We start from the raw sequence: 15852 nt of genomic DNA, 5'->3' as shown, positions 1-15852 counted from the left end.
TTAAATTGTTAAAATACTGTGAGGCTGGCTGGGAGGAAAGAGGTTAAGCATCTTTCCCAGCTTCTCATCAAAGCCAATAAACATCTGAAGACCTAAGTTCATCTAGCATGTGTCAAGAAAAGGCTCTCAATATACCAGATTTGGCATGGTCGAATGAAGGTGAAACGTATTCATGTTTAATGCAAATGTAGCATTTAGCAAGAAAGGGCAACAGTGCTCCTGCAGCAGACTGTGACCAACACATTACCACAGCTTGTTGTTAGACTAGGAAGATAAATTAACCTGAACCTGAACAAAATGAAAACAAATAGGCAATGGTCTCGCAGCAAAGTACAATGTTTTCCCGGGAGAGGGACGATAATCCAGACAGACATTGTAATAACAAAAGATCAATGTGCTTATTTTCGTTGTGTTGAAGCATAATCCTACATGACATCTCTTTTCTCCTCTAGAAATCTAATGTTTCAAGAGTGTGAATCATGCGAACAAACGCAAAGACGTTGCCCAAAAAAAACCCACCCGTTTCACTTGAAGGCAGTGCTTATTCTCATGCTAACAATAAGCCCTTGTAATGTTGCCAAGCTACAGCCTACTGTGTAAGAGAGACTGATTTTAATTTGTGCCATTTCCAAAGCATTGTAAAGGCTGGTTATTCTACTATTAGTCGGTAAGACAAACTGAATGGGATTTGTGAAAAACAAACCATCAAAGCTCATTCGGTATATCCTTAACTTCTTGTTAAGCGTGTACTAATCCACACATGACTTTAAACTTGGTATCCTTTGTAATACAATTGAGAGGCCCGTTTGAAGGGAGCTGAGGGTCACTGTGGAAAGGTTGTGTAACGAGTTAGCCTACTGTATGTGGCTTTTCTCAACCTTTAGTCAGATGTAGCCTAGCAGTTTAGAGCATTGGGCCAGTAACCAAAAGGTCACTGGTTTGAATCCCCAAGCCGACTAGGTGAAAAATCTGTCAATGTGCCCTTGAGCAAGGAACGTAACCCTAATTGCTCCTGGAAACCGCTCTGGATAAGAGCATCTGCTAAATGATCCATTTTTCAAACGGAAGTAGACCATATAAACACAGGCGAATCATTGAGGTTTTCTTGGATGCTAGAGCAAGAGATCAAGTCACAGTTTTTCTCCAGAGCACACGACAGACTATAGATTTTAGAGTGTAATTTGATAGCCCTGGTAATCAGCAGGCGGTCTCATTGATACACACACAGGAGGATTATTTCGCTGCAGTCTTGGATGGCCTCTCACGTCATTGGCCAAAGACCACAGTGAAAAATAACATCCTAGCACAGCGAGGTAAGGCGAGGTTTTTTTTCTCCGAAACCTGTTCTACTTCCTACTCTCAGTTGATTTGCTGAAATGAGCTTGATTGTGTTGTTGCCCAAGGCTACCGTTCCGCTGCTTTACGTCGCAAATGTCACTGGGCATTGATTCAACCTTACATGGTTTACACAGCACACACCTAGATCACACAAGACAGTTTTAAAAGTCACATCACAAAATAATACATAATAATTCACAGATGTTGTCTAACCTACAGTGAGGAAAAAAAGTATTTAGTCAGCCACCAATTGTGCAAGTTCTCCCACTTAAAAAGATGAGAGAGGCCTGTAATTTTCATCATAGGTACACGTCAACTATGACAGACAAAATGAGGAAAAAAAATCCAGAAAATCACATTGTAGGATTTTTTATGAATTTATTTGCTAATTATGGTGGAAAATAAGTATTTGGTCAATAACAAAAGTTTCTCAAAACTTTGTTATATAGCCTTTGTTGGCAATGACACAGGTCAAACGTTTTCTGTAAGTCTTCACAAGGTTTTCACACACTGTTGCTGGTATTTTGGCCCATTCCTCCATGCAGATCTCCTCTAGAGCAGTGATGTTTTGGGGCTGTCGCTGGGCAACACGGACTTTCAACTCCCCTCCAAAGATTTTCTATGGGGGTTGAGATCTGGAGACTGGCTAGGCCACTCCAGGACCTTGAAATGCTTCTTACGAAGCCACTCCTTCGTTGCCCGGGCGGTGTGTTTGGGATCATTGTCATGCTGAAAGACCCAGCCACGTTTCATCTTCAATGCCCTTGCTGATGGAAGGAGGTTTTCACTCAAAATCTCACGATACATGGCCCCATTAATTATTTCCTTTACACGGATCAGTCGTCCTGGTCCCTTTGCAGAAAAAACAGCCCCAAAGCATGATGTTTCCACCCCCATGCTTCACAGTAGGTATGGTGTTCTTTGGATGCAACTCAGCATTCTTTGTCCTCCAAACACGACGAGTTGAGTTTTTACCAAAAAGTTATATTTTGGTTTCATCTGACCATATGACATTCTCCCAATCCTCTTCTGGATCATCTAAATGCACTCTAGCAAACTTCAGACGGGCCTGGACATGTACTGGATTAAGCAGGGGGACACGTCTTGCACTGCAGGATTTGAGTCCCTGGCGGCGTAGTGTGTTACTGATGGTAGGCTTTGTTACTTTGGTCCCAGCTCTCTGCAGGTCATTCACTAGGTCCCCCCGTGTGGTTCTGGGATTTTTGCTCACCGTTCTTGTGATCATTTTGACCCCACGGGGTGAGATCTTGCGTAGAGCCCCAGATCGAGGGAGATTATCAGTGGTCTTGTATGTCTTCCATTTCCTAATAATTGCTCCCACAGTTGATTTCTTCAAACCAAGCTGCTTACCTATTGCAGATTCAGTCTTCCCAGCCTGGTGCAGGTCTACAATATTGTTTCTGGTGTCCTTTGACAGCTCTTTGGTCTTGGCCATAGTGGAGTTTGGAGTGTGACTGTTTGAGGTTGTGGACAGGTGTATTTTATACTGATAACAAGTTCAAACAGGTGCCAATTAATACAGGTAACGAGTGGAGGACAGAGGAGCCTCTTAAAGAAGAAGTTACAGGTCTGTGAGAGCCAGAAATCTTGCTTGTTTGTAGGTGACCAAATACTTATTTTCCACCATAATTTGCAAATAAATGTATAAAAAATCCTACAATGTGATTTTCTGGATTTTTTTTCTCAATTTGTCTGTCATAGTTGATGAAAATTACAGGCCTCTCTCATCTTTTTAAGTGGGAGAACTTGCACAATTGGTGGCTGACTAAATACTTTTTTTCCCCACTGTAGCTATAGCTGGGGAATGAGTACATATGTTTGACATTTTGACATTGGCAGTGCTGATGCTCCACATACTAAGCTAGTGTCACGGTTCCCTAAGACAGAACCCAGAAGCAGACCAGGACAAGGAGAGTTGAACGAAGGTGAGTGTTTATTACAGCTTCAAAAGGTGCAGAATAATCCAGGAGACGGAGCGGGTGGCGGAGATGAGTAGGTGGAGGTGAAGTGGCAGATTAAACGATGGCACGGCAGGGGTTGGGTGAAGGTTCCGGGAGAATGATGTTCATGGCTAACGATCCGGCAGGGAATGGATGTTAGGCCAGAGCCTAAGAAGGGTGATGATCAGGACCAGGTGTGCAGATTGCTGATGGGATGCAGGTGCGGAAATCAAGAGAGCTCCCCGGAGCGTTCCAGAACCCTCGGGAAACTGGAGATCACGAACATAAAAACTAGTCCACAGACAGGACCCGACTCAGACTGCCGGGATCGTTACAGTACCCCCCTCCGGCCGAACGCCACCGGGCGGACTCCCGGAGCGCCAGGATGGAGGCGGTAGAAGTCACTGATGAGGTCAGCATCTAGGACCTGTCGCCGCGGAATCCAACTCCTCTCTTCAGGACCATACCCCTCCCAGTCCACGAGATACTGGAAACCCCGGCCCCGCCGTCTGGAATCCATGATGCGACGCACCGTGTGGCAGGACCACCTCCGATCATCCGAGGAGGAGGAGGAGGAGGCGGAGGAGGCAACAGAGGACTGAGGAAAACAGGCTTGAGGCAGGAGACATGAAAGGTGGGATGGACTCTGAGCGTCCTCGGGAGTTTGAGTCGAACTGCCACCGGATTGATCACCTTCTCCACCACAAACGGACCAATGAACTCGGTAACAACTTCCCTAGACTCAGTCCGTAAAGGAAGATCCCGTGTGGCCAACCAGACCCTATCTCCGATGGTGTAGGTGGGAGCGGGGATCCGGCGACGATTCGCCTGGAGCTGATACCGGTCTGAAACTCTAAGGAGTGCTTTTCTGGCCCGATGCCAGGTCCGGTGGCAACACGAATATGGACCTGAACAGAAGGCACTGAGAGCTCCTTCTCCTGAGAAGGGAACAAGGGAGGTTGGTAGCCATACAGGCACTGGAAGGGAGACATCCCAGTGGCAGATGTAGGGGAGAGTATTGTGGGCATACTCAACCCAAGGCAACTGAGAGACCCAGGAGGTGGGGTTGGAAGAGGCCAGGCAGCGTAGCGTGGATTCCATCTTCTGGTTGGCTCTCTCCGCCTGACCATTAGATTGGGGGTGAAAACCAGATGTGAGACTGACTGTAGCTCAATGGCCAAACAGAAGGACTTCCAGACAGCAGAGGTAAACTGAGGGCCACGGTCGGAAACGATATCACTGGGCAACCCGTGGACCCTGAAAACCTCCCTAACCAGGATCTCGGACGTCTCCGAGGCAGAGGGAAGCTTGGCAATTGGCACAAAGTGGGCGAACTTGCTGAATCTGTCCACGATAGTCAGAACGACCGTGTTCCCCTCAGAAGCGGGCAACCCAGTGACAAAGTCCAGGGCCAGATGCGACCATGGTCGCGGGGAATAGGAAGGGGGTGAAGTAGTCCAGAGCTGGGCCGATTGGTACTCTTATTCTGCGCACACACTGGACAGGCAGCAACATAACCCCCGAGTATCCTCGGCCATGGCAGGCCACCAAAAACGTCTGCGAAGAAACGCCATCGTCCGAGCCACGCCAGGGTGACAAGCCATCTTGCTGGCGTGGGACCATTTGAGGACCGCAGGACGAACCGACTCAGGCACAAACAACCGACCGGGTGGACCGTTACCGGGACCGGGCTGCGTCCGAAGAGCCGCCATCACCTCCTCCTCAATCTTCCACCTAACAGCTCCCCACGACGCAGTTCCGGGGGAGAATTGTCTCGGTCTTGGACCCACTCTCCTCCGTCTTGGAGAACATCCGAGACAAGGCGTCCGCCTTGCCGTTCTTAGATCCAGGTCGGAACGTCAGGGAAAAATTGAATCGTCCGAAAAACAACGACCACCTGGCCTGACGGGAGTTGAGAGCGTCTAGCCGATTGCACGTAAGCAAGATTCTTGTGGTCAGTCCAGACAATAAACGGTTGCTCCGCCCCCTCCAACCAGTGGCGCCACTCCTCCAAGGCAAGTTTCACCGCGAAGCTCCCGGTTACCCACATCGTAATTCCTCTCCGCAGGCGAAAGGCGACGAGAGTAGTAGGCGCAGGGATGGAGTTTACTGTCCGTGGAGCATCGCTGCGACAGGATGGCGCCAACTCCCACATCAGACGCGTCCACTTCAACGGCGAACTGACGGGCCGTGTCCGGTTGAGAGAGAATCGGTGCGTTGGTGAATCGCCTCTTCAAATCCAGAAACGCTCGATCCGCCTCCGGATTCCACTTGAAGCTCCTGATACTGGAAGTCAAGGCAGTTAACGGAGCGGCCACACGGCTGTAATCCCGGATGAATCTGCGGTAGAAATTCGCAAACCCCAAAAATCTCTGGAGCTGCAATCTCGTACCGGGCTGGGCCCATTCCAGAACCGCTCTAACCTTCTCCTGGTCCATCCTAATCTCTCCCCTGGAGATGATGTACCCGAGAAAGGATGTTGTGTGGGCGTGAAACTCGCACTTCTCGGCCTTCACGAACAGGCGATTCTCCAACAATCGCTGCAGAACCTGCCGGACATGCTGGACGTGGTCGGAAGGTTCCTTCGAGAAGATCAGAATGTCATCCAGATAAACAAACACAAAGAGACCGATCATATCTCTCAGGACGTCGTTCACCATACTCTGGAATACCGCTGGAGCATTGGTCAGTCCAAACGGCATCACCTGATACTCGAAGTGACCCATCGGTGTATTGAAACCCGTCAACCACTCGTCTCCCTCTCTGATCCGGACCATGTGATACGCATTGCGTAGGTCTAGCTTGGTGAACACCGTAGCACCCTGTAAGGAGTCGAAGGCAGAACTCATCAAGGGCAGGGGATACTTGTTCTTGACCGTGATGTCATTCAACCCCCGATAATCAATACACGGTCGAAGAGAGCCATCCTTCTTACCCACAAAGAAGAATCCTGCCCCCCAGGGGTGATGACGAGGGACGAACGAGACCAGCCGCTAGGGACTCCTTGATGTAGGTCTCCAAAGCCTCACGTTCAGGTCGGGAGATACTGTATAACCTTCCCTTGGGGTAGACAGCTCCAGGGAACAGGTTGATGGCACAATCATATGGTCGGTGGGGAGGGGAGTGACAGAGCCTTCTGCTTACTGAACACCTCCCCCAAATCGTGATATGTCTCGGGAACCAGGGACAAATCTGGGGGTTTAGCCTCAACCACCTGACTGGGAACCGAATGGGGACAGGCAGTCTTGAGACAGTTAGCATGACAATCAAGGCTCCAACTCGTTACCTTGCCCGTCACCCAATCGAACGTGGGATTGTGTTCCTTCAGCCAGGGGTATCCAAGGACCAGAGGAACATGGGAAGACGGCAGAATGAAGAATGAAATCATCTCCGAATGATTCCCCGACAACAGCATCTTAACCGGTTCAGTCCTCATCGTGATACGTGCCAGACTACTGCCGTTCAGAGTGGTCGCTTCAATGGCTTCCGGCAATTGCTCCTTGGAAAGCCCCAGCTGTTCCACCAACTCGGCATCAAGAAAGCTTCCATCGGCACCTGAATCGACAAAAGCGTTAATCGCTAAGCTCTGATTCCTGTTCACAAGGGTAGCCGGGAAACGGGGTCTGACAGAGGTACTGAGAGGTTGAAACTGGCTCGCTAAAAGTCCTCCCAACTTTAGCGAGCCGGGCAGTTTGACGACCGCCGGGAACAAGTGGAGATGTAATGTCCCGAGCTACCACAGTAGAGGCAACAGTTGGTCTTACGTCTATGTTGACGCTCCTCCTTGGTTAACCCGTGCCGCCCCACTTGCATGGGTTCAGAATCGGGAGAGAGAACCTCTCCACTAATCCTTTGTGGTGGAGAATGATCGACGTGTTCTGGTCCACCACCCGACCCGACTGGGAACTGAGAAGCTGATCGATTGGACGGACCCCATTGCTTCTCCCTCCTTCGCTCTCGGACTCGATTATCCACCCGAATAGACAAGGCTACCAAGCTGTCCAGGTCACTAGGCTCCGGATAGGAGATCAACTCATCCTTGAGCTGCTCCGACAGACCCTGGTAAAAGGCCGCTTGCAGAGACTCCTCATTCCACCCACTCTCCACAGCCAACGTCTTGAACTCGATCACGAAGTCGGCCACGCTGCGAGTTCCTTGGCGAAGCGAAAACAGGCGCCTAGCTGCGTCCCTCCCTCGGACGGAATGGTCGAAGAGCTTCCTCATCTCGGCCGTGAACCCCTGGTATGAAGCCATGCAGGGATCCTGTCGTTCCCAGACGGCTGAAGCCCACTCCAGCGCTCGACCACGCAGCAACTCAATCACAAAGGCTATCCTAGCCTTGTCTGTGGCATAAGAGTAGGGCTGTAGATCGAACACTAATCCACACTGCATAAGGAAGGACGGCATCTTCCCAGCTCCCCCCTCATATTTATCCGGCGTCGGAACCTTGGGCTCACGGAAGGACACAGCTCCAGAAGCGGCAGGCGAGATGGGTGAAACCGGTAGTGGATCCTCCACCGGAAACTTCGCGTTGGTTCTGGACCTCCGTCAGACCGGTAGAAAGGTTCCGAACTGACAACGCGATCTCCTGTAGTGCCGTGCTATGTTGTCCCAACATCTTCTCCTGATGGGAAATGGCATGGCGAACAGAGTCCAGATCCGCTGGGTTCATTAATGGCCGGATCGTTCTGTCACGGTTCCCTAAGACAGAACCCAGAAGCAGACCAGGACAAGGAGAGTTGAACGAAGGTGAGTGTTTATTACAGCTTCAAAAGGTGCAGAATAATCCAGGAGACGGAGCGGGTGGCGGAGATGAGTAGGTGGAGGTGAAGTGGCAGATTAAACGATGGCACGGCAGGGGTTGGGTGAAGGTTCCGGGAGAATGATGTTCATGGCTAACGATCCGGCAGGGAATGGATGTTAGGCCAGAGCCTAAGAAGGGTGATGATCAGGACCAGGTGTGCAGATTGCTGATGGGATGCAGGTGCGGAAATCAAGAGAGCTCCCCGGAGCGTTCCAGAACCCTCGGGAAACTGGAGATCACGAACATAAAAACTAGTCCACAGACAGGACCCGACTCAGACTGCCGGGATCGTTACAGCTAGCTTTGTAGGTACAGTGCCATTTATTTTCATGATCTGAATTTATTAATTTCCTCACTTTGCTCAAACTTAATCATCTGACCTCCTGTCTACAGTAGACATTTTATCAACATTACAGCCTATTTGCTAGAGTGAGAACTTTTTTATTGAGTGACTTTCATTAAACTGTCAGTTCTAATATGCAATGCTATTTCCCCCAATTTAATGCTGATGCCATCTTAATTCTTATCTATTAAATTCCATGATTGCATTGCATGGAACCATAATTACTTACATATTTTCTTGTTGACAGGGACATTTTTTGGGTGGATTTAAACTTTAATATTTGATTGTGTGGTAAATTGGCATCATGAAACGCGATAACGTTTATGTATTTTTTTTTTTAAACAGCAGAGCTATTATTTCTCATCCACTTTTAAGCCATGCAGTACATTTTATTTTGAATATTTAAAAGTATTTATTATTCATTTAGTTAAAATGAATATCTTTAACCAGTGGAGAAGATACACCATGAAAACAGACACACATTGCATTCACATTACTCCATCAATGGTAGCTGTTGCCTTTATTCTTTCATGTGCAATTTCTTGTCAGAACAATCAGGCTTCTGTTTGCATTATGCTAATTGCAATGACAGACACCTTGGGAAAGTTGTTGCATAACCAGACCATTAATAAAGGAGCACTTTGAATGTATTCTTTTTCAGATCAACAATGTGGCCCTAATGGTTTGTTTTCAATTTGGAGGACTGAGTAGGAGAGTCAATGCAAGTGCAAAACCAAAGAGGTACCCTGATTGGCATAAGTGTAATCAAACAACCTCTTGTTTGTGTGCGTTTGTTTTGCTTCAGCTATGATTATGTACGGAATTTGCTGTGCAACCTCATGGGAAAGAAAACTACACTGCACCTTTAAGCCTTTTAGCCAATGACAAAGGTGCATGACTGTACAGGTAGCCTACCTCCAGCAACCACAGGGTAAAAAACTACACTGTATCTTTAGCTTCAAGCCTTTCTGCCAATGAAAGAGCATGCGTGGGTGTGTAGGTAACCTACCTCCAGATAGACCACCCAGGGCATAACCAAGGTGGCCACCAGCAGGTCAGCCACAGCCAGACTGACGATCAGGTAATTGGTGGTGGACTGGAGGGCCTTCTCCCTGGACACGGCCATGCACACCAACACATTGCCAAAGACAATGACGAGGATGAGCAGTGTAAGGAGCATGGCGTAGTAATTGTACGGGTGCTTCTGCCCACTCTCCGTGTCATTGAAGCTCCCATTCCCATTGTCCCAGAAACTCTCATTGTAGGCATACTGTGTGAGGACATCCATTAGCTGTGAGTGACGAAGGCCGAGAACGGGCCCTGAAATAGACACAAAGAAAAAGAGAGATCATTTACATATCCAGCTTTAATTACAAGAGCTCTGTGTGTGTTGATGATTGTGCATTTACATGATTGTCTTTATCTCTCTCTCTACGTGTGTGCATTTTTTTTGTGAGTATGCGTGCGTGTGCATGCATTCGTGTCTGTGTGAATGCACACATCTGTGTGTACGACGGTGTGCACCGTACATGAGGAACTTTCTTTAGACTCAGCAGCCGGGAGGTGGGCTCAGGGATTCTGTATCCCTCTCGCTTTTCCTTTCTCACGTGCTCCTGCCTTCTGCCTACCTGAAAGCATTGCCCCGGGGACCCAGGCCTGTGCCTTTAACCTGCAGATGCCCTGTGTTGTCTGATCTCATTTATTTGCCCGCTCCAATTCTTTATTTATGTGAGATTGTTCTCACTGCTGTCCTGAAAGCTTGTGTTTGAAATGGTTGTTCTTGCAGTGCTCACTGGGACAATACCAGCATTCAGCCTTATCCTTATACCTGCAGTGCATCATGAATGCTTATTCCAAGATGAGAGATAGTAGCAACGGCTGGCTATCTCCCAATCGCATACACAGTTTCAGATACACTTGGAGCTCGGGGTGTGCTAAGAAGTTGAAGTCAGAGGGCTACTGCAGGTCATACAGATGAAACTAGTGGATTGTGTCAACATATAACCAGATATTGAGGCCCTATGGTCCACTAGGAGCTCAAATGAATAAGCCAAGCCAGATATGGCCATTGATTGACAATCCATGAATTTACAGAATTATTAAAAAACACAGGCTGAAAACCATAGAGATACAATATCATACATTCTATTGAATTATATTGCTGATAACCTTTACAAGAAACACACATTAGTCTATTTTCTCCCTGTCTGTCAGCTCACTGAGAGGCTATTAGTGTCTTCTCTCCAGCATCGTATGACATCAAATGACTCCATATCCAATCATAAGCTGACCGCATAACCCTGACTTCCATCATCCATGAGCAGGTGACCTGCCCTGAAGTGTAGACCTGGATGAACACTCACCGACCCCCATCTAGCCACAAGCATCATACTCCCATTGCAGCACAGCTGACTGAAGCCTAGATGGAAGATGATGATTGAAATGTGTGTGTGTGTGTGTGTGTGTGTGTGTATATGTGTGTCTATATGGAATACAAGTGTCTGAGACTGGGAGAAACCAGAAGATACCACCTCTGTCAATAAGGAGTAAAAGTATTTGCACTTAATCGGTGATAGCAGCTATTTTAATTTGTTTTCTATCTGCCGTAGGCCTTTTAGATGCCTGGTTGAAATCATTGATGGAAACTAGCCAACTACAGGCTGTGAATCCTCGGTTGGCATCTGTTGTCACAGTCCAACTACCTACTGACACATAAGTATTGTAGGTAATGTGGAGAGGGAAGCCTCCGCACACTTTGACCCATGCCCATTTGAAGTTCACAGTACAGCATAGACAAACATAGAACACAGTCTTTTTCACAGAAACGGATTGGCTGTAGGGCAGTTCGGGCAAATGTCAGATGGGCTGATCTTTAGCCCGGTGGGCCTGCAAAATATGTTGTTGTTTTTTTGCGCTGAATGATCATTATTTGGCCAGTGATGGGGGCCTCGAGTAAAAAAATGGGACAGTGTGGGGGCCTCAAGTAATAAAATGGTCCGGTGTGTTAGAAATGCCTGGGCTGATTTCTGGTCCCAGTCCGCCCTTGTCCAAGATAGTCATTATATACCCATTTTGCCTCAGTCTGGCTACATACTGACATGCTTTGGGTAGGTAGTCATCATTTAGCCATTTACTAAGCAGGGTCATTGTACCTCTACTGTGCATAGAAGAAAAAGCCCTCCCTGGCCTGCATACAGTAGCAATTACAATCTCTTCAATTTATCTTCTTCTTTATCTTCTTAGTGCAATTATTTCCTTCAATAGTTATATCACAAAGAATAATTACCATCCTTGCCCTCTAAATGTGGATCTATTTCTGTTTGGAAGTTTTCCCAGATAAAAAAAAATGTAAACGAGAAAATTTGAAATAAATTGAATTGATTACGCTAATAAAAGTTTCTGTTCCAGAAACAAAATTAATTCACTATATCATCTTCTAAAACAGTGGGGCCTCGATCTGCACCAGGACAGGGGAGTGTTTCCACAGTAATATTAATTCAACATTTCTCAGGCTCCAACTAAAGTACGACCTGCAACTGCAATGAGGCTCTTTCAAGGTAAAATTGATTCGGATCCAATAGGTATTCCTGTGAGGGGTTAGTGAATCAAATACAGCTGGTCAGATATGGGTGAGTAACTCTTGAAGCCTTCAAGGGGATGTTTGAGGGGGTGATTCAAATGACAGTTGCATAACATCAACAAACCTCTGTTTGATACATTGAACATTAAACATTTACATTTTAGTCATTTAGCAGAGGCTCTTATCCAGAGCGACTTTACAGTTAGTGAGTGCATACATTTTCATACTGGCCCCACATGGGAAACGAACCCACAACCGTGGCGTTGGAAGCACCATGCTCTACCAACTGAGCTACAGGGGACTAGTCTCTCTCTTCTTCTGTGGCCCCGTGCCATCTATTTTCTACTCCCTTTTGCCTGTTATTGCTGTTCTTTCCCTTAATGCCTGTACAGTGTTCTATGTGTTCTCCTTTATAGGTGTGCTTGCTGTTTTGCCTTTTAATCTGCTCTCAAGTGTGGTTCCTTTCCGGTATTGGGCCCCCTCCTCTTTACGGTCCCCTTGCTGGGTTTACAGCCCTTGTTAGCGAACTAGCCTTGTCAGTGTAAGAGGCTATTTCTTTGTGTATGTGTTCCCATCTTTTCCTTTCTTTAATTTGCGCTTTTCCACTGATTCTGGGCTTGAGCCCCGCTTCGCACCCCAGCCCGACCGACCCAGCCCTTAGAGCCAATCCAAACCTACCTTATTCTAACATGCCAGAGGCTGTTCACCTTGGAGACCTGCTGCGGAACATGAGTAGCACTTCATCACTCTATGAATGTTTACAGAGGAGATTTGCAGGTCACATATTTTACAGCTCGGGAAATTGTTTGTTTACACTTTGGTGAATGCTGCAAACATTGATGAAGAAAAATGATATGATTTACACTTCTTACGATTGATTCAAAATGTGTTCAGTGAAGGCCTGTTCATTCCAATACACTGAGAGCTAACATTTAATTGTGGCCATATCGTGAGAGGACAACATAGGAATAAAAGGCTTGCACCTTTGATAGAATCCTACTAATGAAATATTTACAAACCTCCAGATGGGTTCAAGAAGACAACGATCAAAGTTCACACCAGTTGAACTGACTCATGGATTCCATAAACTGCAATGTAAGCATTGGGAACCAATAGCCTTCTAAAAACCCTCCTAACTTTAGACATGCCCAGATATGCTATCAGAATATAACAGAAACCAGGTACTAGTTCTGCTGATTTTAGCTACTAGCTTCTCAAATAAAGTCATGTGGGAAGCTGTGTAGCATCTGCCTGTTGGAGGAAGCAGAGAAGGGGGACATTAACAAGGCTCTAATGGCCTCATTAGGTTGTGGGGAACCTCTTTCCTCACACCCAGCCACGTCTCTGGTGAGCTTCTCTGCCTACTTTCCTACACAGCTGTCTGCATAGGAGACCCAGGTGAAGCTCGTAGGTAAAGCCCTACCTGAAAGCAGCAAGCAACAGAGAATGACAGAAAAATCCATTGAATTCTGCCTTGAACCTGTTTGAGATGTTTAGATGTTTGCCATGGGTTTGTGAATAACATACAGTGCCTTGCAAAAGTATTCATCCCCCTTGGCATTTTTCCTATTTTGTTGCATTACAACCTGTAATTTAAAATTGATTTTTATTTGGATTTCAAGTAATGGACATACACAAAATAGTCCAAATTGGTGAAGTGAAATGAAAATAATTATTTGTTTTAAAAAATGCAACAACAAAAAAAATAACGGAAAAGTGGTGCGTGCATATGTATTCACCCCCTTTGCTATGAAGCCCCTAAATAAGATCTGGTGCAACCAATTACCTTCAGAAGTCACATAATTAGTTAAATAAAGTCCACCTGTGTGCAATCTAAGTGTCACATGATCTCAGTATATATACACCTGTTCTGAAAGGCCCCAGAGTCTGCAACACCACTAAGCAAGGGGCACCACCAAGCAAGCGGCACCATGAAGACCAAGGAGCTCTCCAAACAGGTCAGGGACAAAGTTGTGGAGAAGTACAGATCAGGGTTGGGTTATTAAAAAATATCCGAAACTTTGAACATCCCACGGAGCACCATTAAGAATATGGCACCACAACCAACCTGCCAAGAGAGGGCCGCCCACCAAAACTCACGGACCAGGCAAGGAGGGCATTAATCAGAGGGGCAACAAAGAGACCAAAGATAACCCTGAAGGAGCTGCAAAGCTCCACAGCGGAGATTGGAGTATCTGTCCATAGGACCACTTTAAGCCGTACACTCCACAGAGCTGGGCTTTACGGAAGAGTGGCCAGAAAAAAAGAAATTCCTTAATGAAAAAAATAAGCAAACATGCCTTTTGGTCTTCGCCAAAAAGCATGTGGGAGACTCCCCAAACAGATGGAAGAAGGTACTCTGGTCAGATGAGACTAAAATTGAGCTTTTTGGCCATCAAGGAAAACACTATGTCTGGCGCAAACCCAACACCTCTCATCACCCTGAGAACACCACCATGTTTTTCATCGGCAGGGACTGGTAAACTGGTCAGAATTGAAGGAATGATGGATGGCGCTAAATACAGGGAAATTCTTGAGGGAAACCTGTTTCAGTCTTCCAGAGATTTGAGACTGGGACAGAGGTTCACCTTCCAGCAGGACAATGACCCTAAGCATACTGCTAAAGCAACACTTGAGTGGTTTAAGGGGAAACATTTAAATGTCTTGGAATGGCCTAGTCAAAGCCCAGACCTCAATCCAATTGAGAATCTGTGGTATGACTTAAACATTGCTGTACACCAGAGGAACCCATCCAACTTGAAGGAGCTGGAGCAGTTTTGCCTTGAAGAATGGGCAAAAATCCCAGTGGCTAGATGTGTCAAGCTTATAGAGACATACCCCAAGAGACTTGCAGCTGTAATTGCTGCAAAAGGTGAATATTTATGCATGCTCAATTTTTCAGTTTTTTTGTCTTATTTCTTGTTTGTTTCACTATAAAAAATATTTTGCATCTACAAAGTGGTAGGCATGTTGTGTAAATAAAATGATACAAACCCACAAAAAATCCATTTTAATTCCATGTTGTAAGGCAACACAAAATATGAAAAATGCCAAGGGGGGTGAATACTTTCGCAAGCCACTGTACATTTATACTGACACGCACACCAACTCACATAGAAGCTGCTGCTACTCTGTTTATCTTATATCCTGTTGCCGAGTCACCTTACCCCTATACATATCTACTCCCATCACTCCAGTATCCATGCACATTGTAAATATGGTATTGGAACTGACCCTGTATTAGGGCTGTCCCCGACTAAAATAAATCTTGGTCGACCGAGAGTCGTCCTGTTCTTTCGACCAATTGATTGGTCAAAATGTTTAAACGTATTTTTCCATATATACTGTAGACAAACACACCCTATGTTTTTGAATAAAATCAACTACATATCCACTGAGCTTGTCTGATGTTTTAAGCACACTGTTTGATTAAATAATTGAGACACACAAATGACTCAAGAAAGAGCCCGATGGTCACACAGTGTTTAAAAAAAAGACTACCGCACATTGTCTCACTCTCCTCCCTACTGCAGTGAAAAGGCACCACAGCACATCAAGTGTTTATTGCGCTGTCTGTGCTGAAGCTGCAACATAATTTCTGCCATTTAGTTTCGTACTTGTTTCTGACTGAAAAGTTCTGTTACCAAAATCCCTAAATTGTTTAGGAAAAACATTCCCTATTCCCTCAACCCAGGGCTCTCTTTATGTGAAACACGTAAGCATTGCATGCATGTGACCAATAGGGCCTGACCTATAGCCTATCATAATCACATCAATACATTGGTAATAACAAACTCCAAACACCATAACGCGTGACAGCAAAATG

General features: G+C 46.3%; 1 protein-coding gene across 2 annotated transcripts in view; it reads right to left on the bottom strand.

The window, feature by feature from the left end:
* Nucleotides 1–15852, bottom strand: part of LOC121568229 (D(2)-like dopamine receptor) — a 41893-nt gene that overhangs the window by 12973 nt on the left and 13068 nt on the right. For both annotated transcript variants that reach the window (XM_041878783.1, XM_041878784.1), the window contains exon 2: nt 9456–9766. In XM_041878783.1, coding sequence (XP_041734717.1) covers nt 9456–9734 — 279 coding nt within the window. In that variant the 5' untranslated portion in view covers nt 9735–9766. The remainder of the gene's footprint in view (nt 1–9455; nt 9767–15852) is intronic.

The sequence above is a fragment of the Coregonus clupeaformis genome, chromosome 6 (assembly GCF_020615455.1).
Source record: "Coregonus clupeaformis isolate EN_2021a chromosome 6, ASM2061545v1, whole genome shotgun sequence".
NCBI lineage: Eukaryota > Metazoa > Chordata > Actinopteri > Salmoniformes > Salmonidae > Coregonus > Coregonus clupeaformis.
Note: the sequence above shows the minus strand (reverse complement) of the source record. Positions and strands in the feature narration are given on the sequence as shown.